Source organism: Rhinatrema bivittatum, chromosome 3 (genome assembly GCF_901001135.1).
Source record: "Rhinatrema bivittatum chromosome 3, aRhiBiv1.1, whole genome shotgun sequence".
In the NCBI taxonomy this organism is placed as follows: domain Eukaryota; kingdom Metazoa; phylum Chordata; class Amphibia; order Gymnophiona; family Rhinatrematidae; genus Rhinatrema; species Rhinatrema bivittatum.
This window is the reverse complement of record NC_042617.1, coordinates 450674936-450701257: the sequence shown is the minus strand read 5'-3', so window position 1 is coordinate 450701257 and position 26322 is coordinate 450674936. Positions and strand designations below refer to the sequence as shown.

At 46.0% G+C, this 26322-nt stretch overlaps 1 protein-coding gene across 1 annotated transcript in view; it reads left to right on the top strand.

Annotated features, from left to right (window-relative positions):
- Positions 1-26322, top strand: part of PDIA6 (protein disulfide isomerase family A member 6) — a 166606-nt gene that overhangs the window by 109647 nt on the left and 30637 nt on the right. Inside the window, exons 7-10 of the mRNA XM_029595893.1 lie at positions 4692-4806; positions 16161-16301; positions 24747-24831; positions 24912-24984. Coding sequence (XP_029451753.1) covers positions 4692-4806; positions 16161-16301; positions 24747-24831; positions 24912-24984 — 414 coding nt within the window. The remainder of the gene's footprint in view (positions 1-4691; positions 4807-16160; positions 16302-24746; positions 24832-24911; positions 24985-26322) is intronic.

Genomic DNA, 26322 nt, shown 5'->3' with positions numbered 1-26322 from the left:
ATCCTAGCAATGATTGCTCAAGGCTATCATCTCAATTTTCTCTCCATCCCACCGGATTCCCCACCTCTAATGACGTGGAAAACATCCGACCATTTATTGCTCCTGGAGCAGGAGGTCTTCCTCCTACTCCAGTCCAGAGCAATAGAACCAGTACCATTCCCTCAGCAAGGCCTCTGGCTCTATTCCCAGTACTTTCTAATACCCAAAAGATCGGGAGGTGTTCGTCCAGTTCTGGATCTACGAGCCCTCAACAAGTACCTCCAGAGAGAAAAGTTCAAGATGGTAACCTTGGGCTCGCTTCTTCCTCTTCTACAAAGAAGAGACTGGCTCTGCTCTCTTGACCTCCAGGATGCATACACTCATATTGCGACAACTCCATCTCATCGCAAATACCTGAGGTTTCTCGTAGGGCCCAAGCACTATCAGTATCATTGCTTCCATTTGGCCTAGCATCTGCACCATAAGTCTTTACAAAATGCCTCGTCGTGGTTGCCGCCTTCCTCAGGACTCAAGGTGTTCACATCTACCCCTATCTGTACTATTGGTTAATCAGGGCTCTGACTCAGCAAGCCGCTTTGTCATCCCTACGTCTCACCTTAAACACTCTAATTTCACTCAGATTTCTCGTCAACTACGACAAATCCTGCTTAGTCCCATCTCATACCTTATCGTTCACTGGGGCAGACTTGGACACCTTACAAGCAAAGGCTTTCCTGCCTCGACAATGAGCCCTCACTCTCGTGTCTCTGGCGCATCAGCTGCAGTCTCAACGCTCGACGACTGCTTATCGTTTTCTCATCCTCCTAGGATACATGGCGTCCTCAGTTCAGGTCACCCCAATGGCTCGCCTGGCCATGAGTCATGCAATGGACCTTAAGGTCGCAATGGACTCAATCCCTTCAGCCCCTGTCGACCATTGTCCACATCATCGACTCACTCCGTCAGTCTCCCACCTGGTGGACGAATCAAATCAATCTTCTACAGGGCTCACCCTTTCAGGCGCCAAACCCTCAAGTAACTCTAACCACCGATGCTTCCAACTTCGGATGGGGAGCCCATGTGGCCGATCTCCAGACACAAGGTTCTTGGTCTCCAGATTCGATCCGCTTGATCCGCCTGTCCAATCAAGTCATCCTGATCCAGACGGACAACCAGGTGGCCATGTGGTACATCAACAAACAGGGAGGCACAGGATCCTACCTTCTGTGTCAGGAAGCTGCACAGATTTGGGTGGAGGTCCTCTTCCCACTCAATGTACCTCAGGGCTACCTACTTGCCGGGAGTGGACAACGTGTTGGCAGACAAGTTGAGTCGCACCTTCCAACCGCACAAGTTGTCTCTAAACCCCTCAGTAGCGAACTCCATCTTCCAAAAATGGGGTTATCCTCAAATAGACCTCTTTGCGTCACTCCAGAATCGCAAAGTAGGCAATTTCTGCTCTCTCACTCGCAGCCAACATTAGCCACCAAGAGACGCGTTCTCCCTATCATGGGTAACTGGTCTCCTATATGCATTCCCTCCACTTCCACTTCTCTCGAAGACTCTCGTGAAGTTACGTCAGGACAAGGGAACCATGATCCTGATAGCGCCCCGCCAGGTGTGATTTCCAATACTTCAGGATCTCTCCATTCGCAGGCACATTCCTCTGGGAACAGACCTGCTTCTAATCACTCAATACCACAGTTGCCTTCACCATCCCAATCTTCAAGCCCTGTCCCTGACTGCATGGATGTTGAAAGCCGCTTAACCTTTCTGATCCAGTCTCCCGTGTCTTGATTGCTTCACAGAAGCCTTCCAAGAGAAAAGCTTACTCTTACAAATGGAACAGGTTCACATCATGGTGCTCTTCTCAGGCCCGTGATCCCTTTACCTGTCCAATCCCGCAGTTTCTAGACTACCTCTGGCACTTGTCAGAGTCAGGTCTTAAAACTTCCTCCATCAGAATGCATGTCAGTGCGGTAGCCGCCTTCCATAAAGGTATCGGGGATGTCCCTATCTCAGTACGACCCCTTGTAACATGCTTCTTGAAGGGCTTGCTTCACCTCAAGCCTCCACTGCATCCTCCGGCCCCCTTCTTGGGACCTCAGCCTGGTTTTGGGTCGGCTTATGAAACCACCATTTGAGCTTCTCCAATCCTGTGAACTTCGCTATCTCACATGGAAAGCGATTTTCCTTTTGGCAATCACTTCGGCTCGCAAAGTTAGTGAACTACAGGCCCTAGTTACCTATCCGCCTTACATTAAATTTCTGCAGGACCAGGCAGTACTTCGCCCTCACCCTAAGTTCTTGCCTAAGGTAGTATCAGTTTCATCTCAATCAATCCATTATATTACCTACCTTTTTTCCCAGGCCCCATTCCAATCCAGGAGAGCAGGATCTGCTAACCCTTGACTGCAAACGGGCTTTAGCGTTCTACCTAGACCATACAGCTGCCCACAGAAAGAGCACTCAATTATTTATCTCTTTCCATCCTAACAAATTGGGGCAGCCAGTAGGTAAGCAGACTCTCTCTTCCTGGCTAGCGGATTGCATATCCTTTTGCTATCAGCAAACGGGCATTCCACTTCAAGGCCGTGTTAAAGCACACTCTGTGAGGGCCATGGCGTCTTCAGTAGCACACCTACGATCAGTGCCGCTTCCTGACATTTGCAGGGCTGCCACGGAGTTCTCTGCATATTTTACAGCTCACTATTGCTTAGACAAAGCCGGAAGACAAGATTCCATTTTCAGCCAGTCTGTCTTGCGTAACTTATTTACGACGTGATGTACCAACACCCTTCCGCCTGCCCGGTAGGGTTCAGGATGCCCTCCCCCAAATTCTACCCTAATTGTTGTGCCTGTTGCACGTCTTGGGTAGATTTGGTGCATGCCCGGACATCCTCAGCTCGGTACTCACACATATGTGAGGACTACCATCCTGCTTGTCCTGTGAGAATGCAAATATTGCTTACTTGTAACAGGTGTTCTCACAGGCCAGCAGGATGTTAGTCCTCATGAAACCCGCCCGCTACCACACGGTGTTGGGTTCATTTTCTTTTATTTTTCGGCACTGCCTGTAGCTTTGTAACTAGACTGAAGAGGGACTCCTGCTGGCTGCAGGGATAGTGCCATGCTAGGCATGCCCAGTAGGGGCCAGTCAAAGTTCTAGAAACTTTGACAAAAGTGTTCCGTGATTGGGCTCTATCCTGTGATGTCACCCATATGTGAGGACTAACATCCTGCTGTCCTGTAAGAATACCTGTTACTGGTAAGCAACATTTGCTTTATCCTGAAAATCAGACTGTCTTTGGGGGGGGCTGTAGGACTGGTTTGAGCACCCCTGCTGTAGACTTCCGTTCTGAATCCTCTTTTGTTCGATTCAGGAAAAAGACTAAATCATGGCTGATTGGGTATATTAGGCATAAGATCTCACTTATTCATTGGATTTCACTTGTTTTAGAATCTCCTGATTTTTTAATATTACTGTTTAAGATTTTAAAATTGGTTTAATTATAGGGCTTTATGGTGAGCTGGATTGAACTGATAGGTGGATGGGATAATTGAGAGGGCATATTAGGTATGTTGTAATTCTTTTTTTTTTTTTTTTAAACAATTACTGGTTTTGTTTTGTTGGATACTATTAGATAGTTGGGTTGTGATGAGGGCGGGAATATTTTTATTCTACATAAAAATTTTGTAATTTTGGTACATATTGTTTCTTTTGTAACTGCTTTGAGCGTTTTCAGTAAAGCTGTTAAATCCAAATAGATAAATGACTTGCCTCATTGAGCAAATCTCATGCGAAGTATAGGAAGAGTTAGGAGAGGTAATAAGGAGCTGCGGACAAATGCACTTATAGGTGAGTAAGAAAACTTAAATTGTATGAGAAGTAAATAGGGAGCCCTTTGCAGTGATTTGAGAAAGAGGAGATGTATGTGTGTGTATTCTTATTGACCTCTCACGCAGGGGATCCCTGGTAGATGCGGTGTACAGCAAATTCAAACAAATCCATATACAATAACAAATCCTAATAAAAACATCAAAAACAAATCATACAAACTAAGCAAAATTTAAACTAAAAATTAAAATTGATAAAAAATTACCTACCCTGCGCCAAGAAATCAAAACATACTGCTCACAGATATAACACTGAAAAAGCCAAGATTTCACCCTCTTTCAAAGTTACACATCTGAATTTTGAATAGCTTGTAGTGTGGAGAGAAGGTTCATTGGAAGACCACTAAGAAGCAGATTGCAATAGTCTAAATGAGATAGTAAGAGAATAGATAAGGATTTTGGTGTTCCGTATCACCCTATTTCTTTAGTAGTGTTGGTAACGGGATTTTTGTTTCCATAGTAATAAACTAGATGCCACAAAAATCTGAGCATGAAATCAGTAAATACAGGCATAAAGTATTCTAAACCTAATGTTGAACAATGAAAAGAAATATGAAAATATAGATCAAGTTAAATTTGTGTTTTGCATAAATAGCTCTGAAGTTTTCTTCTGTGTGGTATTGACAGGTTGCAGGAGATCTTAAGTCTTTGCAGGAATGTCACAAGTGACACATTTTAATGATTTCAAATTAAACCTTGCATTGGCCGGTGCTTTGGAAGGAAGGGAAAATCTAAAACTGGATGATAGATTCAACTTACGTTAAAGCGATAGAATAGAAAAAACATTTTTAAAAGTAATTTGTTTTTTTTCCTAGTCTAGAGCCAGAATGGGCAGCTGCTGCTACAGAAGTTAAAGAACAAACAAAAGGAAAAATAAAATTAGCAGCTGTAGATGCTACAGTAAACCAGATGTTAACAAGCCGATATGGGGTGAGTATGCAAAGTGTATTTATTTTTTCAACCCATAGAGGGCTTATTTAGTGCTTTTTTTTTTTTTTTTTTTGTCCCATCCATATTTGTGTCTAAATCATTGTAAGGTATGATGCAAGAAGTAAACAAGTTGTGATACTTTTTCTGTTGGATCAACATAATACATTTGCGACTAGTTACGAGAGTTTCTTCCTTGTTCTGCTGCATCATTCCAGACAAGTGGGGTTGTTCCTTCCTACCAGTAGATGGAGATAGAGAATACAGTTTTCTTTGACATCATCACAGCCACTTGTGCGAGGTGCCATCCAGAAAATTCCTCAGTATTCTCTACTTCCATTAAAATGGTAGGATGTACCAATGGGGCAGTGGAACTTTTTTTCTGACAAGGCCTGCTTAACCTTTTGAGATTGGGGTAAGGAGTTTGTCCTGTACCCTAGGGCCAGGCTTCTGGTTTTCTAATAGCAAGGTAGCATGCTTTCTCAGAAGGTTCCTAGTTCCAGAGGAAGTTTGGTTGAGCCTGAGGGGTTTGAGATGGCAGATAATAAAAATAAATAAAATCCTCTGAGTCTGCCTCCCTTCCTTCCCCCTTTTCTCTACTTATGGCTTCTCTGCCTTTAAACTTTTATTAAAAAGAAAACAGGAGAGCCACTCTGGAACAGCTTGAGGCTTTTCATGCGACCAGTGTTGCCTGCATTTGGGGGTAAGTTCCTCTAAGTTTTAAAGGTGAGCTCCTTCATTGCCATTCTTAGTTTGACTGCCCACGCTCCTGATGAGGAAGGGCTGCAAGCACACTTTTGCTTTGGGGGTTTTATGCTTAGCTTGCCTCAAAACTAGAGGACTGCCCAGAGAGGGTTCTGAAGCCTCTGGTTTTTTTTTTTTTATCAGCAGGGTCAGATGTCACAGGAATTGAGTACTTTTCTTTCTTTTTTTAATTCTTTATTTATATCCTTTTAAATTTACAAGTAAATCAAAACATTTATAAAATATTCAATCTACATTGAAAATTGTTTTAAGGGAACACACAGGTTATTATTCATACACTATAACCTTAAAGTCTAACCCATAATTTCACTCCCTGGTTCCCAATTACCGTATTTTCCGGCGTATAAGACGAGTTTTTAACCCCTAAAAATCTTCTCAAAAGTCAGGGGTCGTCTTATACGCCGGGGGTCGTCTTATAAAAATCTAACAAAACCCTCCACCCTCCTGACCCCCCCCCCCCCCCGACCTGCCAAATTAATTTACTACAACCCCCCACCCTCATGACCCCCCAAGACCTGCCAAAAGTCCCTGGTGGTCCAGCGGGGGTCCGGGAGTGATCTCCTGGACTTGGGCCGTCTGCTGCCAGCAATCAAAATGGCGCCGATGGCCCTTTGCCCTTACCCCTCCAAAACCTGCCAAATTAATTAAATACAACCCACCACCCTCCTGACCCCTTTTCTTTCTTTTTTTTAATTCTTTATTTATATCCTTTTAAATTTACAAGTAAATCAAAACATTTATAAAATGTCCTTGGTAGCCCCTGTGACATACTAAGGGCAAAGGACTTTTGAGACTTTTGAGAGATCACTCCCGGACCCCCACTGGGGGGGTCCGGGAGTGATCTCCTGGATAATTCTGACAACAGATGCTTCCACTCTAGGGTGGGGAGCACATGTCAACCACATGCAAACTTGGGGAACCTGGTCTGCAGCAGAAGTGCAACATCAGATAAACTTTATGGAGCTCAGGGCTATCAGATATTCCCTTCTAGCCTTCAAAAATTGCTTATCCAACAAAACAATCCTAATCCAAACAGATAAATTAAGTAGCGATGAGATACATCAACAAGCCGGGGGGGGGGGGGGGGGGGGGGGACTGGTTCCTACCTCCTGTGTCAGGAAGTAGTGCAAATTTGGGATTTAGCTCTCTCTCAGTCCATGCTACTGAGAGCGACTTACCTGGAGGGTGCGGACAAACTGTCGTGCATTTCAGCCCCACGAGTGGTCCCTAAACCCCGCAGTGGCGGATCAGAAGTGGGGGTATCCGAGCATCGACCTCTTTGCATCGGTTCACAATCGCAAGGTGGAGAACTTCTGCTCCCTACATCGCAGTCACAAAACTCCACCGAGGGACGCCTTCGCCCTCTCTTGGGCAACAGGTCTCCTGTATGTCTACCCCCCACTTCCTCTCATCAGCAAGACTCTCGTGAAGCTACGCCAGAACAAGGGTCTCATGATCCTCATAGACCCTACTGACCGTGTCAGGTTTAGTTTCCCATCCTTCGCGACCTCTGTCCGTCCACAGATTCGCCTGGACACAGATCCGTCTCTGATATCTCAGAAGAACGGACAACTGCGCCATCCCAACTTTCAGGCCTTGTCGCTGACAGCTTGGATGTTGAAAGGCTAATCTTACGGCCTCTCAATCTTTCGGACTCTGTATCCCAGGTCCTGGTAGCTTCACGAAAGCCTTCTACTAGAAGATATCATTCTAAATGGAAAAGATTTCATTGTGGTGCACTTCACTTCCTTTTACCTGCCCCACAAGAAGTTTTTAGACTACCTCTGGCACCTGGTCTACAAACTTCCTCCATTAGAGTACATGTCAGTGTGGTGGCTGCCTTCCATAAGGGTATAGGAGATGTCTATTTCGACACAACCCTTAGTAGTGCACTTTATGAAGGGCTTGCTTCACCTCAAACCCCCTCTCCATCCCCTGGCCCCTGCTTGGGACCTTAATGTGGCATTAGTGCGACTCATGAAACCTCCATTTGAGCCTCTGCATTCCTGCGAGTTACGGCATCTCACTTGGAAGGTGCTATTCCTTCTTGCTTTGATGTGTGCTCGCAGGATCAGTGAGCTACAGGTGCTGGTTACTTACCCCCTTACACAAAATTTCTTCATGATCGGGTGGTCCTTCGCACTCATCCTAAATTTCTACCGAAAGTAGTCTGAATTCCCATTTAAATCAATCCATAGTTTTGCCTACTTTCTTTCCGAAACCCCACTCACATCCAGGTGAGCGGGCTCTGCATTCCTTGCAAGCGTGCACTGGCCTTTTATTTGGAAAGCACTGCAAGCCATAGGAAGTCCACCCAGCTATTTGTCTCCTTTGATAAAATTAAACTGGGAATCCCGATGGGAAAACAGACCCTGTCCTCCTGGCTGGCGGACTGTATTTCCTTCTGCTACCAACAAGCAGGCCTTCCACTACAGGGACGTGTTAAAGCGCACTCCATTAGAGCAATGGCAACGTCGGTAGCACACCTTCGGTCTGTACCTCTTGCTGACATCTGCAGAGCTGCTACTTGGAGTTCTCTCCATACTTTTGCTGCCCATTATTGCCTGGACAAAGCTGGCACACAAGATTCTATTTTTGGCCGGTCTGTTCTGCGTAATTTATTCTCAGCTTAATACCCAACTTCCTTCCAACAGCCCGCTGAGAATTTCAGGCTGCCAGTTATCAAAATCACCCCTGTTGTGCCTGTTGCACGTCTTTTGGTGCTTTTGGTACATTGCTCGGGCATCCTCCGCTTATTATTCACCCATATGTGAGGACTACCATCCTGCTTGTCCTGTGAGAAAGCAGAGTTGCTTACCTATAACGGGTGTTCTCACAGGACAGCAGGATGTTAGGCCTCACAAAACCCGCCCGCCACCCCGCAGAGTTGGATACGCTTGCAATTTGTTTTATTTTTTGTACGTACTTTTTATTATACATGAGACTGAGGGGAGACCCCTGCTGGATGCAGGGATAGTACCATGCTGGGCATGCTCAGTGGTGCCAGTCAAAGTTCTAGAAACTTTGACAAAAGTGTTCCGTGATTGGGCTCCATCCTGATGAAGTCACCCATGTATGAGGACTAACATCCTGCTGTCTTGTGAACACCTGTTACAGGTAAGCAACTCTGATTTCTCCAGGAACTGAATTGAGCTGGAGCTCCTCAAAAGTATCTTCCCTGTTGCCAGAGGATGTGGTTAGTGCAGTTAGTATAGCTGTGTTTAAAAAAGGATTGGATAAGTTCTTGGAGGAGAAGTCCATTACCTGCTATTAATTGAGTTGACTTAGAAATTAGCCACTGCTATTACTAGCAACGGTAACATGGGATAGACTTAGTTTTTGGGTACTTGCCAGGTTCTTATGGCCTGGATTGGCCACTGTTGGAAACAGGATGCTGGGCTTGATGGACCCTTAGTCTGACCCAGTATGGCATGTTCTTATGATGGAACAGGCCAAATTCTCGGGATTGAAAAAGAGACACCATTCTACGGAGCAACTTGTGCAAAAAGCAGTGTCTCAGGTGCATTGTACCATTGATGACATTGAAGCAGAAGACACCATCATATATAAATCCTCGATACTTTGAGCCCTGGAACATTAAATGCATTGTTCCTCAAAACCCTTATCAGGGGAAGTTAGTCCATTGTCGACACATCATGCAGCAATGCTTCCAATGTAGCTATATATATTGGCCTGCACAGAATTTTGACAGGGGCTGAGGGGGGATACGTTACCCCATACTCCCACCAATTACCAGATCCCTTACTCCAACAAAATTACTAGAACAAAGGCTATGCCTGGAGGCTCCAGATCCTGTTTGTTCTCTGGTACTGTCACATATAATCTGCCTCCAATTCAAATTCTGCAGAGCCTAGAGGATGTGCAGGACTCTATTCTGGTATCTGAAGAGGATTTTCCACTGCCCATGCCAGGACAAAAGGGCTCATCAGCCCTTAGACTAGATGATAGTTGGTGAAGGATTTCTTTACATCTTGTGGCTAAGGATAAGAAAGGTACCTTCTAACATCTCATTTCCAGGATATCAGATTTAATCCCATGAGGAAGAGTCCCAATATCAGCAGTTTGAGTGGATCTTCCTTCAGAACCCCTATGCGGTGGTTCTTGTCAGTCACTTACAGTGGAGTCCATCCAATCAGAGGATGTTCACCAGGAGAATACCCCTCTGAGGCAACCAAAGATTTCTCCTTAGTCGCCTTCTTTGTCATGAAAGTCCTGGATCAGTGTGCCCTCCAGAATCTGAAGCGAGATTGATGGGAATCCCCTCTGACCCTCTCCCAGAGCCTCCAGAATACTCATCTTCACCAGAAGACCTTTCCTACTCCAGATTTCTAGACAAGCTGGGGAATAATTCAGGGTCAGTGTTCACAAAGACAAAGATCTCTGCATGAAGGTCTTTGGAGTCCTCCAAATTCTGGACACGCCAATGGAACTAGCAGATATTCCAATTCATTATATCGTACCAGAATTACTAACAAGGATGTGGGGCAAAACCTATTTTCTTTGCCCCAGTTGCCAGGCAGTAGACTTCAAATATAAATTTCCCATCAATCAATTGTGGTAGAATTAGCTCTCAAAAGACCAAAGTAAAGGATATATTCAAATACTCCTAGGAAAGGATCTTATGTTACTGGACAACTTTGGTAAGATAGCATTTTAAAGCTCCATTCAAAATGTATAAATCTCCACATATCAGCTCTACATGGTTCAATACTTACACAATTAAATACAGAAACTGAAGCCTTTCCTTCCACCTGGTGAAGGAATCATCACATACCTTCAGCCACTCCTGAATGCAGAAGAGTGTATATGCCATCTTATTTTGATGCAACTACAAGACGTTCGATACCATAGCATGTACCTCAGCAGCATTCATCAGAGCTCGCCACATGGATTGATTGAAAGCCAGCAGCCTATATGATCATGAAAAGTTGTCAGATGTTTTTGCCTGAGTGATCACCTTTTCAGTCACTCAAATTAACAACATGTGGCATTTCAGTCTCTATCGAGAAGCCAGAGTATTCTTCTGCAAGAAGTTCTTTCTATGCTTTTAAAAAGCTGTATTTCCAGAGATGCTCCTTCCGGAAATTGCACAGATACCTGATGCAGCCTCTACTTCTGCAACAGCAACAATTTCTGGCTCGTACTGTCAATCTAAAACAGCACATCGGATCCAACCCAAAACTGGACCAAGTTTTTTACCACTTTCCCAACCCAGCAACTATCTTCTCCAGTAGGGAGCAGAATCCAGTACTATCGAGAGGAGTGGCACAAGATCACCAAAGATTGTCTGGATACTGTTTTTGTTTCTCCTGGCCTTCAATTGTGATCCATTTCACTCACTGTAACTCTGCCTATAGGTGGAATTGCTCCTTGAACAGCAGGCCATATAACCAGTTCAACCCCGTCACTATGGCCAGAGGTTCTATTCCTGCTGCTTCTTTATCCCCAAGAAATCTGGGGTTCTGAGACCCATCCTGGATTTAAGAAGCCTGAACAAGTATATACTCCAGAAGTGGTTCAAAATGAATTCACACAATCCTCACCTTCATCCAAAGGGGGGAATAGATATGCACTCTTCTCACTGTCAGTGCAGAGTAGTGTTGTGGTTTACCAAAGTACCCTAACTATTTTCCCCTTTGGCCTCTCAGCAGCACTAAGGATCTTCATTAAGTGCCTGGCTATAGTAGAAGTACATCTCAGGTGACAGGGCATCTGAGTCTTCCCATACACGAATATCTTGCTTGGGGCAGCAAATTCCAAGGAAGATGTAGTATAGATTTTCATAGGGAGGTGAGTACAGCTACAGTCTTTAAAATTCCTGGTGAATTTTGAGAAATGACCTCTAATTCCCTCACAGAAAATCAAATTAATTGGAACCTGATTAGATTCTTTATAAGAGAGAGCATTCCTTCCGTCAGATCGAGCAAACATGCTCAGATTCCTTGTATCTGGTTAATGATGTTTACTTCAGGGCTTCTAGAAGCTTGTGGCCTGCTTTACTGAGCATGTGCATGCTGTCCCACAACACTGATATGCAGGGCCCCTTTCATCTATTTTTTTCTCCATAGAGTCCACTGGTTAAATTTCTTTTCTCTAAAGAAAAATTGGAAATAAATATGACATTTTTTGTTGCGGAGCCCTCAGTTCACCTTAATGTCAGAGGCCTTATCTTCTAGATAGCTACATGCTCAGACCACATTGCCAAACTATGATTGATTCGATGTCTTTAGTATTCTTGGGGGTATGCTTATGAATCTGAGGCCTACTACAATCAAGAGGAGTCCACAGGACTCTCCTCAGATTCCTCTCCTCCACATGAAAAAATCTCCTCTAGAAGACCTTGCCACTGATTTTGAGGAAAAGACCAGGGCAGAATTGGATAACATACTCATTTGTGGATCCCTTTTTCCCATGGAAATCATGGCAGTACCCATCAGTGATACAGATAAGAATGTGGGAGACCCCTATATGATACCAATAAACAGAAAGGCAGACACAATGTTATATGTCCACTAGGCTTCTGGATTAGAAAAGTTATCCTCATCAGTCAATTGTAATCAGTCTCTTAAAGGCCAAAAGATCTAGAACTCATTCTTCAGTGCCCCCCCCCCCCCCAGGTGGGGGGGGCACTGGGGGAAGGATTTGTTTATCCTTGACTTCACTGGGAAAAAAGTTTATCAGCTGCTATGCTCAGTACCCACATAGCATTCTGTCACCCATTCATGGGCCATATTGAAAGAGGAGGTAAAGGGAATGTTGGAGTATCTCCTTCAGGAGAAACACAATACGCTAGAGTCACTAGTGGACCCAAGGGTATGGCGTTTGAAAACACATTGTGTGACCAATGATTTTTTTGGAAATGGCATTGTCTGTTCATTAGGTACTGGCACCCTCGGGCTTACATAGTTGTGGGATTAGACCATAGACAAGATGTGCAGGTAAGACTCACTGACATGCCTTGCAATGGAGAGAATCTCTTCAGAGATGATGTCAAAGAAGCAGTGTCTCAAATTAACCCATTATGTCCCAATGTCCTATTTAGATGACAGCTCCTTAAATTCAGGACATTATGGATTAAATTACACTGTGCTATGCTTCAGATGCTCTCCACTGCCACTCCAGACCCACCTTCCTCATCTAGGAATATTCAAATGGGCACCAAGAAAGCCCTTCTAATCCTTCAAGGAGATGTTATCCTGCACATCCTTATCCCTGTTAAGGATAGGGATCTCACTGCTTTCCCAGACAACAGGGGACCCAAAAGCTTCATCCAGATTACCATCCAAAATCAGGGATGGGGTTTTGTCTGTATCAAGAGGACATAGCAGGATCCCAGTATGCCAGAGAATCTTCCTGTTGGGAAGAAGGCTGAGGTTTTACGTAAATTGTTGGCCCAGAATAACTTCACACTTAGGTTCTCAACATAATCAGAAAAGTATACAGATAACATGGAAGTTTCAAATTACCATCTAAGAAGCTCATGGTATTTCTGCTGCAAAAGGAATTCTCCGCTTTTAGAGGCCAGTGCAGTCAAACCCATTCCACAAGGAGAAAGAGGGCAGGGATTTTATTCCAAGTACATTCTAATTCGAAAGAAAACAAGGGAATTCCATCCCATCTTTAACATAAGGGCTTTGAACAAATTTCTGTAAAGGAAAAGTTCAAGATGATTTCTTTGAGCATCTTAATTCCCTTCCTGGAAAAGGGGGACTGGCTGTGCTGCTTTGATTTAAAGGATGTTTACTCCCATATAAAGATATTTCAAGATTACAGGAAATTTCAGATTTATAATAGAGAAACACCACCTCCAATATATTATCACAAATCCCATTTGTGTCCATCACCTCAACTGGAATTTATAGGAGCTCTTCTAGGTACAATTCAGTTGAAAACCTTTCTTCTATAAGAGGATCATCATGCTGCTGTCCACAGTGGAAGAAATAAATGATTAGACAACAAATGAAACATGTTAAGGTGAAGAACATAAGAAAATGCCATACTGGGTCAGACCAAGGGTCCATCAAGCCCAGCATCCTGTTTCCAACAGTGGCCAATCCAGGCCATAAGAACCTGGCAAGTACCCAAAAACTAAGTCTATTCCATGTTACCATTGCTAATGGCAGTGGCTATTCTCTAAGTGAACTTAATAGCAGGTAATGGACTTCTCCTCCAAGAACTTATCCAATCCTTTTTTAAACACAGCTATACTAACTGCACTAACCACATCCTCTGGCAGTAAATTCCAGAGTTTAATTGTGCGTTGAGTAAAAAAGAACTTTCTCCGATTAGTTTTAAATGTGCCCCATGCTAACTTCATGGAGTGCCCCCTAGTCTTTCTACTATCTGAAAGAGTAAATAACCAATTCACATCTACCCGTTCTAGACCTCTCATGATTTTAAACACCTCTTTCATATCCCCCCTCAGTTGGTTGTTGGGCCTCATGGTATCAACAGTGCATATAACACCCTTGGCATATCTCCCTATGAGAGAAGCCCAATGATACCAATTGATGATGATATTGGACTCTGACCAGTCAAGATTTTTGAGAGAATCCAGATAACTCAGCAGCTCAAGGATTCTGTCCTGGTGGCTGATCCGATCTGATCCAGCCAGAGGAATCTATTTAAATTTCCCCAATTCAAATTGCTCTAACCACAAATGCCTCCAGCCTAGGCTGGGGAGTTCATGTAGAGGGGCTTTACACCCTAGATCTTTGGTCTGCTCACGAAAATCTCCATTACATAAGTTTCCTAGAGCTAAGGGTGATTGTGTATGTTCTAAAGGTTTTCAGAGATTAACTGGCAAACAAAATTGTTCTCATTCAGGTAGGCAGTTCAAGCTGTGTTCTACATAAACAAGTAGAGATGCACAGGCTAGTACCTCCTGAGTCGGTAAGCTGTCCAGATGTAGATCTGGGTCATTTCTCAAGAAAAGATCATAAGAACCATGTACCTGAAGAATGTTCTGGCAGACAGATTATCAGATCCTGAACAGGAAGGACAGGGAAGTAGCAAATCCAGATATTCTGCAAGTGGGGATCTGTGTGAGATTTCTCTGAACAGAAGGACCCTAAAGAGGGACTCAAGACAAATTAGCTTCAGATACCTTCTTCCTAAATTGTGCTTATTCTCCTGTTCCTGAGGTGGCAAAACTTGACTCTTCATGTAAATCCATGATATGTACTATCTTGAGAATAAGTTACAGATGGGTGTAATTGCTCTTATTTCCTCCCCAAACTCTTTACCACTTGAAAAATAAAACTGTTTTGAGTACAAGTGTTTTGTTTTGTCTTTCTTTGTATGCAAAAAAAAACCAAACATGACTGCAGAAAAAGACCATATGGCCTATCTAGTCTGCCCATCTGCCCAACTAATTTAGCTTTATAATTCCTATCACTACCTTAGAGATCCACTGAGTTTATCCTATGCTTTTTTGAATTCAAATACTGGGGGGGGGGGGCTTTTTTGTTCCCACCATTTCCACTGGGAAGCTGTTCCATCCATTCTGTAAAGAAATACTTCCTAAGATCATTCATGAGTCTATCCCCTTTTACCCTTATCCCATTACCCCCCTCGTTCTAGAGCCTTCTTTCCATTGAAAAAGGCTTGTCTCCTGTGCATGGAAACCTTGGAGGTATTTAAATGTCTAATTTATATCTCCCCTATCTTGCCTTTCCTTTAGGATATACATGTTTAGATCTTTGTCCCCCATGTGCTTTAGAATGAAGACCACTGACCATTTTAGTAGTCACCTTTGGGCTGACTCCATCCAGTTTATTTGATGGTGCAGTTTCCAGAATTGTACATAGTATTCCAAATGAGGTCTCACCAGAGACTTGTACGGGGGCAATATTACCTCCCTTTTTCTGCTAATCATGCCTTTCCCTATGAACCCAACCATCTTTCTGCCTTTTACTGTTGCCTTATCCACCTGTTTGGCTACTTTAAAATAATCGGATACAGTCGCACCCAGATCCTGGGGTTATTTTTGTGATTACAAATCTCACCCTCAATGTACATATCCCTTGGTTTTTTGTATCCTAAATCCATAACTGTGCATTTTTTAGCATTTAATCTTAGCTGCCAGACACTTGACCATTCCTTGAGCTTTACTAGATCCCACATGTTTTCCACACCTTCCTGGCTGTGTAGCCTGTTGCAGATTTTGATATCGTTGGCAAAAAGACAAACTTTTCCCAACAATCCTCCTGTGATGTCACGCAAGAAAATGTTGAAAAGAACCAAGCTAAGGGACTGATCCTTGAGGAACACTGCTAGTAACGCTCTCTCTACTTCAGAATGAACTCCAATTACTATTACACTTTGACTTTTCTGAATTTTTTCCCTGCTCCCAAGATTACACCATGAGAGCTGTATAATCCATTGTCTTGCTGGAGTTCGGAATCAGAACTTTGGTATTTGGATATGATAGAACCTGGTCTGTTTTGTGACGTGAAGCCAAGAAATGTGGCACTAGTTAAAGTTAACATTGTTATCATTTTTCCTTTTGTAATGAGATACCTTGTCTCTGTATTTTGAAATGATTGTTTTATATGGTTTGTAACTTCCAGATTCGAGGATTTCCCACAATCAAGATTTTTCAGAAGGGAGAAGACCCCATTGATTATGATGGTGGAAGATCAAAAGCTGATATAGTTACTCGTGCTCTGGATCTCTTTTCAGAGAGTGCACCCCCACCTGAACTCCTAGAGGTAAGTTTGCAAGAGCAAAAGTCTTGAAAGTGCTTATATTCCGCAAACTCTACTTGTTGTGTCCAGTACAGATTACATGATCTTTTTCTGACTCATATGAATGACAGTTCACCTTAATACTTAATTGCAAAAATATAGAGAGGGAATTCTCAATCAAAAATATTCTGGAATCATGCAACTTAAAACTTTATGATTTGAATTTTAATGTGAAATGCAGTCATCCATTTCATGATCAAAAAAAAAGGGAAGAGGAATTGTTACTCATGTAAAAAATGCCAATAAATAAATGCAATATCTACACACACTGAAACCAGTATCAGAAAATGCACAAAGATGTAATCTACTGCTTCCCGCCACACAATGGGCCTCAAGCAGTCTCAGAGGCCAGCACTATGATTCCATCATTCAGTAGTTCAGTTGCCTATATTCTCAATTCTTAATTTTTAGTAGTTGGTATGGCTTGAGAGAAATATATTAAGTGCTATTTTAGTAAAGGTTTTTATCTCTTAAATTTATGTAGCACAAAAACAGTATTAGCACTTATGGATTTATGTAGCATGCCCAGACATTGGCCAATGTTTCGGTGACCACCCATTGCCTGTCTCAAGGATTACATAAGCTGTATAAACTTGTGGCAGGATCCTCATTATGGTGCATGTCTCAAACAGATGGAACTATAGCACTGGTCTCTGAGACTGTTTGAGGCCCATTGTGTAGCGGGAGGCAGTAGATTACATCTTTGAGCGTTGTTTTCTGATACCGGTTTCAGTTTGTGTAGATAACTGCATTTGTTGGTATTTTTTTGCATGAGTAACAATTCTTCCCTGTACGTACCTGGATCAGTCCAGACAGTGGGTTATATCCCCGACCAGCAGATGGAGTCAGAACAGAGTGTGAGAGCATCAGCATATAGAGTAGTGCACCCTCTGCTGGAGCCCAGTATTCTTCTGACTCCAGCAGATGTGAGTGGGGGGATCCACTAGCTCCCCCAGATTGACAGGGTTTCTTCATTTTTGGTTATTTCTTTCTTTTTCTCCACAGTATTTCCCTGTCTTATGTTTCTCTTCATTTTGGATCCTTAAAATTAAAAAAAAAAAAAAAACCAAACTTCAATTTTTGAGGAGGCGTGTGTCTGTGGCTCTGCCTTCTCTATTCTGTACTCCTTTCCTCTTCCGTTGGGGTAAGTGGAAGTTTTTTGAGTTTCTTTCTCCACAGGTTTGCTTCTTTTTGGTGGTGCCCCATGGATGCCGGTGGTTCCGGCCGCTCCACGCGTCGTTTGTGGGTCCCGTGGTTCGCAAGCTCCGCCCGCGGGTGTGTGCTCAACTGAAACGGGGGTTTTCTCCCGCAGTTCCTGGACCCCTTCGGCGGGTTGTTAGGGCCATTCCAGGCCCCCCCGCGGCACTAGCTCGTTTTTGCCCCCCCCCCCGAGGCTTTTTTCCCGGTGCTGACATACCGCGGTCCTCGAGGTGTGAGGCGTGCGGCGAACCGGGGAATCAATTTCTGAGGGGGGGAGGGGCTTTGTGAGCGGTGCTTCCCCGACGGGGAAGGCACCCTGCAGTCCTCCGGTGTGATTTCGAACCTGCCTCCTCCTCAGCCCGGGCGGCACGGGCCGGCCACGACGCCGCCTTTGGCGGGAACGGCGGCCATTTTAGGGGGACAGCGTGAGACGGACTCACTCCCAGATGCAGACAGGATTGGTTGCACTGGCTCTCAACAGGCTTTGCCCCCGGCAGGGGGTTTGCCCGCCCGGGGCTCCCAGGACGGTCCCCCCCCCCCCCCCCCCCCCCCCCCCCCAGGGATTCCAATCAGCTCCCCGTTTTTCTCACCTGATTTTATTCTGGCAATGCACATGGCTTATTTGCAGGGTATGGGAGCGCAGGCGCCGAATCCCCTGGGGGCCCCTCCCCCCAAGGTTCCTAAACTTGCTGTTGGTCTCACCGCCTCGCCCGTTATGCCTGGATCCCTGCCGGGTCCCTCTCCCGTGCCACCCCGGCATACCACGGGGGCGGCTTCGCCGGTGAGAGACGACTCCCCGGAACCCCCGGAGGCGCATCCAGATGGACATACGGAGGGGGATGACCCTCGAGCCCTACGGATTTTTCAAAAAGAAGAGCTGGATGAACTCATCCACCATATTATTCAGGAGCTGGACCTCGACCCACCTCCAGATCCGCCGATCCCTGTGGCTCCTGCCGTCGCCACCTCTTCTCGCAAAGGGGATCCAGTACTTGCCACCCTCCGTCCGAGGGCAAGGGCTTTCCCTATCCATGAGTCCTTCCTACAGCTTCTCACCAGGGAGTGGGACACTCCAGAGGCGTCCTTGAAAGTCACACGCGCCATGGAAAAGCTATACCCGCTCCCTGAGGATTTTTTGGATCTTATCAAGGTGCCCAAGGTGGATTCAGCGGTGTCAGCAGTGACCAAGAGGATGACCATCCCAGTCACGGGTGGAACGGCCCTGCGGGATACGCAGGACCGTAAACTAGAAACCTTCCTCAAGAGGGTCTTCGAAGTCTCCGCCCTAGATATGCGGGCCGTGATGTGCAGTTCGCTCGCGCAAAGGGCCAGCTTACTCTGGGTACAGCAGCTTCTCACCTCTCAGGAGTTGCCCCCCGAAGAGGCCGCCCAGGCGGACCGTCTGGAATCTGCCATAGCATACGGGGCGGACGCCTTGTATGATCTTTCGCGTAATGGCGCGGTCCATGGTTTCGGTTGTAGCAGCCCGACGGCTCTTGTGGCTTCGCAACTGGGCGGCGGATGCTTCTTCCAAGTCTAGCCTTGGCTCCCTCCCCTTTCGGGGGAAGTTTTTATTTGGAGAGGACCTGGATCAGATCATCAAGTCACTGGGGGGAAAATTCGGTGCATCGGCTGCCGGAGGATAGACAGCGTTCCTTCAGGTCATTTTCTTCTGGTAGAACCAGGGCCAGGGCACAGCGACATTATAGGTCTTACCGGCAGTCCGGTTCCCGGACACAGCCGACAAGATCCCAGCCTTGGTCTCGTTCCTTTCGTGGGCGGAGGCCCGCGAGAGAGGGTCCAGGGCAGGGAAATCCGCCCACAAAGTCCTCCCAATGATGCCAAAGGAGCTCACTTCTCACCTCCCCGGATCAGAGGCCGCCTCATGGACTTCTACGAGGAGTGGGCAGTTATCTCCACAGACCAGTGGGTGCTGGACACCATAAGAGACGGTTACGCCTTGGAGTTTGTCCGCCCCCCGAGGGACCGGTTCATCTTCTCCCCCTGCGGTTCGGATCTCAAGAGGATAGCAGTTCAACAAACACTAGACCGACTGCAGGAAATAGGGGCCATCGTTCCCGTCCCCTTCGAGGTGGGCTTGGGCCACTATTCCATTTACTTCATCGTTCCCAAAAAGGACGGTTCCTTTCGGCCCATCCTGGACTTGAAGGAGGTAAACAAGGCCCTCGGGGTCAGCCGGTTCTGCATGGAGACTCTTCGATCAGTGATTGCCGCAGTGCACAAGGGAGAATTCCTCGCTTCACTGGATCTTTCGGAAGCATACTTGCACATTCCCATCTTGCCGGCTCACCGGCGGTATCTTCGCTTCAAGATTCTCGGTCAACCCTTTCAGTTCAAGGCGCGTCCCTTCGGTTTGGCGACCGCACCCCGGACCTTCACAAAGATCATGGTAGTGGTGGCGGCGGCCCTCCGCAAGGAGGGTATCCTAGTACGTCTGTACCTAGACGACTGGCTGATTCGAGCGAAGTCCTTCTCACATGGTCAGACCTCAGTGGCCAGAGTAGTACAATTTCTACACTCTCTGGGCTGGGTGGTGAACCTTCCAAAGAGTTCCCTTGTGCCCTCGCAACACCTGGATTTCTTAGGAGCGAGCTTCGATACCCGGCGGGGTATGGTGTTCCTGCGCCAGGACAAGGCACAAGCCCTGAGGGAGCACGTGTCTCGGTTTTCGGCTTTGGAAGAACCAACCGCCTGGAATTATCTGCAGCTCCTGGGAGTAATGCCCTCCACCCTCGACATGGTACCCTGGGCGTTTGCACACCTGCGTCCACTGCAGGCGTCCCTGCTATCCCGTTGGAAACCAGTCTCCCAGGAGTATCAGGTGATCCTGCCGCTTCCACCATTAGCCAGGAAAAGCCTGGATTGGTGGCTTGTCCCCTCGCATCTGGCTCGGGGAGTCTCGCTCGAGGTTCCCAATTGGGTGATGGTGACCACCGATGCCAGCCTCGCGGGATGGGGCGCCGTCTGCGAAAGAAGCGCCACGCAGGGGACTTGGACGCCAGAGGAGGCAAAGTGGCCGATCAATCGCCTGGAAACGAGAGCCGTGCGTTTCGCTCTCCAGCGTTTTCTTCCCCTGGTGCGACACAGAGAGGTGAGGATCCTCTCTGACAACGCCACCACCGTGGCCTACATCAATCGTCAAGGGGGGCAAGAAGAAGCATGTCTCCCTCGAGTCAACTTCCCTGATGGAGTGGGCGGAGAGCAATCTCGTCCGGATAGCGGCCTCTCACATCGCCGGGGTGGACAACGTTCAGGCGGACTTCCTGAGTCGTCAACAGCTAGACCCCGGTGAGTGGGCTCTCTCCGAGGCAATGCAGCTCATCGTCCGTCGTTAGGGGACTCCACGCCTCGATCTAATGGCGACCTTTCTCAACGCCAAGGCTCCACGCTTCTTCAGCCGCAGAAGAGAGCGCGGCGCGGAGGGGGTGGATGCCCTCGCCCTTCCGTGTCCGTCGGATCAACTGCTCTATGTGTTTCCTCCTTGGCCTGTGGTCGGCAAGGTTCTCCGTAGGTTGGAACATCATCGAGGGACTGTAATTCTCGTCGCCCCGGAATGGCCCCGTCGGCCATGGTTCGCAGATCTACTTCAGATGACTGTGGACGGCCCACTTCGCCTGTCCCATCTTCCTCATCTTCTGCGTCAGGGGCCGGTATTTTTCGAGCAGGCAGAACTCTTCTGTCTTGCGGCCTGGCTTTTGAACGGCGCCGTCTCCGCTACAGAGGCTACCCGGAGACAGTGATCTCAACGATGCTTCGTTCCCGCAAGCCTTCGACCTCCGTCGCTTACGTTCGAGTTTGGAAGGTCTTCGAAGCCTGGTGCTCCGACCGCGGGGTCCAAACCATGGAGGCGACTGTCCCGCTGATCCTTCATTTCCTACAGGATGGTCTGGATAAGGGTCTCGCCTATAATTCGCTCCGGGTTCAGGTGGTGGCCTTGAATGTCTTGGTACAGAAGGACTGCTCTCTACCCCTTCAGCCGGATATCGCACGTTTTCTGAAGGGTGCCAAACACCTACGGTCACCGGTCAGGGATCCTTTCCCTTCTTGGAGCCTCAACTTGGTGCTGCGAACGCTGTCGGGCCCTCCTTTTGAACCCCTGAGGGGGTCCTCCCTCAAGGACCTGACCCTCAAGACGGTTTTCCTGGTAGCCATCTCTTCTGCTCGCCGGATCTGAGCTCCAAGCCTTGTCCTGCCGGGACCCTTATCTGCGTTTCTCCGACTCCGGGGTTTCCCTTCGTACGGTGCCATCCTTCCTACCAAAGGTGGTCTCGGCCTTCCTCGTCAATCCAACGGTGGAGCTTCCAGCGTTCGCTCCAGAGGAACCCCGGTCTCTCTGGCTCCTGGACGTCAAGCGTGTGCTGCTCCGTTACCTGGAGGTTACCAATGACTTCCGGGTATCCGATCATTTGTTTGTCCTCTGGTCAGGACCGAGGAGAGGTTCTCAGGTATCCAAGATGACTATTGCGCGCTGGATAAAGGACGCCATCTCATCGGCTTACATTGTGGCGGGGCGGGTGCCGCCTCGCAGCGTGTTGTCTCATTCCACGCGATCCCAAGCGGCGTCCTGGGCGGAATCTCGCTCAGTTTCCTCCCAGGAAATCTTCCGTGCGGCGACGTGGAAGTCGTTGCCCACTTTTTCCAGACATTACAGACTACACCTGGCGCCTCAGTACACGGGTTCTTTTGGCGATCAAGTTCTCCGAGCAGGTCTCTCAGGACCCCACCCAGTTTAGGGAAGCTTGGGTACATCCCACTGTCTGGACTGATCCAGGTACGTACAGGGAAAAGAAAATTATTCCTTACCTGCTAATTTTCGTTCCTGTAGTACCATGGATCAGTCCAGACGCCCGCCACTAGGGGTTTCATTAGGTCCTGCTCGGATTCTTCCAGGTAACTTTCATTCTGTTTGTCTCTGATTATTGTTACTGTTCACAGCTCCTCACAAGTTGACTGTTGGTGGTCCCGTTGACCGTTTGTTTACTTATATCTTTCTCTGTTCCTATTTGGGGACGGATCTGGATCCAAAATGTTGTGTTTTGCTTTTGGGCTTTGCTATGCATAATACTGAGCTCCAGCAGAGGGTGCACTACTCTATATGCTGACGCTCTCAAACTCTGTTCTGACTCCATCTGCTGGTCGGGGGATATAACCCACTGTCTGGACTGATCCATGGTACTACAGGAACGAAAATTAGCAGGTAAGGAATAATTTTCTTCTCTTCCCCCTTTTTTTTTATTTGATATTTGGAGAGGTTCTGCTGGGTTTTTTTTTAGTTTCCAAGTCATCTATTTCATGACATCAAATGCCTGTCAGCAGACAGACTATTTAGCCATGTTAGTCAATGTACTGTATTTTTCGCTCCATAAGATGTACTTTTTTTTCCCCCCAAAGTAGGGGGAAAATGTCTGTGTCTTATGGAGCAAATATAAAAAAACCCCAAAACAAAAAACCCCATCCCAACCCTTTAAAGTTAATTAACTACAACCCCCACCCTCCTGCCCCCCCCCCCCCCCCCCCAAGACTTGCCAAAAGTCTCTGGTGGTCCAGCGGGGGTGCGGGAGTGATCTCCTGCACTCGGCCGTCGGCTGCCAGTATTCAAAATGGTGCCGAAAGCCTTTGCCCTTACTATCACAGGGGCTCCCGGTGGCATTGGTAGGCCCCTGTCACATGGTAGGAGCAATGGACGGCCCACAACGCCGGCCATCCATTGCTCCAACCATGTGACAGGGGCTGACCAATGCCACCGGTAGCCTCTGTGACATAGTAAGGGCAAAGGCTATCGGCGTCATTTTGAATACTGGCAGCTGACAGCCCGAGTACAGGAGATCACTCCCGCACCCCTGCTGGACCACCAGGGACTTTTGGCAAGTCTTGGGGGGTGGGGGGTTGTAGTTAATTAACTTTAAAGGGTTGGGATGGGGTTTTTTTTCCCAACAAAGAGAAGGATAAACATGTTTTGATCCAGGGAGTTGACAGAAATGACCCTCCCCAGACCCGAAAATGAAATGGGGACCAAAACAAATGTTGTCCTCCTCTAATTTGCTCCATAAGACACATAGACGCCCAGGAACAGAGCCGGTTTAGCACACCATTATTTTTTTTTTTTATTTTCCTGCTCTGAATCCTAGGTGCATGTTATGGTCAGGTGCCTCTTATGGAGCGAAAAATACGGTAATTCTAAAAAGCTGGGATTGGTGTCAGTTTTTGGACAGCTATTTGTGATCCATCATGCTTATATCAATTCTTTCCTTATGTTTATACCTAATGAAAATGCATACTAAGTCAAATTTTATTAAATATTTAATGTGGGAGGGGGTTCAATGTAGCTTGATTTGCATGGGCAGAGCAGATCTTACCTTATAAACAGGCTTCTTCATCGCACTTATTATCCGGTGCTTTTTCACAAAATAAATCCTTCCTATTCAGCCCTCTGCTGGAAGAATGTGGTGGAAGATCATGACTTCATATGTGGTGGACATCTTCTCAAGCAGAGGGCTGAACAGAAGGATTTATTTTGTGAAAAAGCACCAGGAAGCTTATATATAAGGTCTGCTCTGTGCTTGCAAATCATTGAGCCCCTTCCCACAATAAATATTTAATAAAAATTTGACAAAGTATGTTTTCATTAGGTACAAGACTTATGGTGTCATGTGATTTCTCGAATTTCAGAGTAGGAATTGGATCTGGCCTCGTTGGGCTGCTGGGGCACTTTCTCGGTTCCAGGAAAATCTAAACTTTTGATTGGTCAGCTGCATATTTGTTTACTTCTTTACTTTCCCACTTGTAATATTGTTGAGGTTGGGAAGGTGCCTATATACCCTTTTATCTACTGTACATTCGCTGTAGGTCATCCAGATTTCCAGTTCATAATATTTATGCTAGTTTGTCGTTATATTAAATTTTGTTTGTCAATGTCAGTGTACCACTGGGTATTCTTTGTATGCTGCTAAGATTATCTATTTACTTTGTTATTAAATTAAAGTGTTAACAAATTGTATTAAATATTATGCTCTATTTGCAAGACTAATTTGACTTAGAAAATTGTTTTTATGCTTATTGACGCAACATCAGCTGAGAGAAATTGTTGGATATCAAAGGCAGAAAGTTTTAAGAACTTGATGTTACTACAGGTCATTTATTTCTCTGTATAGTTTGATCAGCCAAAGTAATACAGCTTCGCTTTTACAGATCATTAATGAAAGTATTTTAACGAAGACTTGTGAAGATCATCAACTCTGTATTATTTCTGTATTGCCTCACATCCTTGACACTGGTAAGGAGAAAATGTAAATTCTTCCTCTTTGTTTCAAATATTTTCTGGTCCTATCTTGATATGCTATGTCTGATACACAGGAGCTGCAGGTAGAAATTCTTACTTGGAAGTAATCTTAAAACTGGCAGACAAGTACAAGAAGAAAATGTGGGGGTGAGTAAAGTTTGGTTATCCTTGCATGCCACTAACCAAAATAATACATTGCACATAACATAAATTAAGAGATTCACAGCAGCTTATACTGCTGATACACACTTATTTTAAATAAATTAAAATTTTAAAATCAACAGTAAGTACATAGCATATATTGGACCGTAGTAGCAAAACAGAGTAGTGGTTGAATTAGCAGAAGTTAAAACTTGTGAATAGTAATTACATGACAGATCTGTTTACCACTGCTGCAGCATAAGGACACTTCCCATAATGGTTGCACCGCATATCCTGTTTGAGAAACTGCTGCCCACTCTTCAGTGCTTGGGGAGAAATGCCCTGGATTGGGACCATCATTCTGTTTTGCTTGACTGGTAGAGAGGTTGTTAGCATATTATTGCCCTTACTGGATGTCATGGCTGTATATCTTGCTTTTCTACAGGGTGCTGGCAGGGATCCATTGGTGATATAGTGCAAGTCTTATTTCCTGTAGGAACAGTGATGCTGATGCTGGTTCTAACTCTTGATTACATTTACTTCAATCAGATGAAAAAAACATTTGCAGGAGTGCACTATTTCCTAGCATGTAGCCAGATGGACTCAGGACCAATGGGTTATGTGTTCCCCTGCTAGCAGATGGAGAAGGAGTCAGGTTTCAAAGCTGACGTCACCCTAGATATATCCCTGCAGTGACCTCAGCCATTCGGTATCTCTCCGTCTTCTAGCAAGTGTGGACGCTGTCCCCACACCGGCAGTGGTGTTTAGCGAGATTGCAGCATTAATCCAAAGGAGAAATATTTTTTCTCACAGGACAAGCAGGATGGTAGTCCTCACAAATGGGTGACATCGAGGATGGAGCCCTGTACGGAAAACTTTTCTGTCAAAGTTTCAACAAGCTTTGACTGACACTGGCACACTGGGTGCACTGAGCATGCCCAGCCTGCAATTATCCCTGTGAGCCACAGGTGTCTCCCTCAGTCTTCTTTTTTCCGCTCTGCAGTCAGCATAGCGGTTGGAGCTCTGTGAGGATTTTTTAACTAATTACCTCATGGAAACACTTAACTTTTCACTTCAAAAAACACTTTTCCCTGCACAGGTCTCCCTCCGCGTACGTTTTTACGACGCTCGGTGAGTACTAATTCTTATTTTTCGGTCGGTTCCTGTCACTATCTTAAGGCTGTTAACTGACTGAAGCCTTCCCTTCCCCCATTTTTCAGTTAGCTTTAAACAGCTTGCGAGTATCTCTGTGACACTGCTTGCTTATGCTAGTGGGGTAGGGATTTTTTCCTTAACTTTAGGACCTCTGTAGCTTCAAGTACTTCGTTCCCTGGTACCCTCACG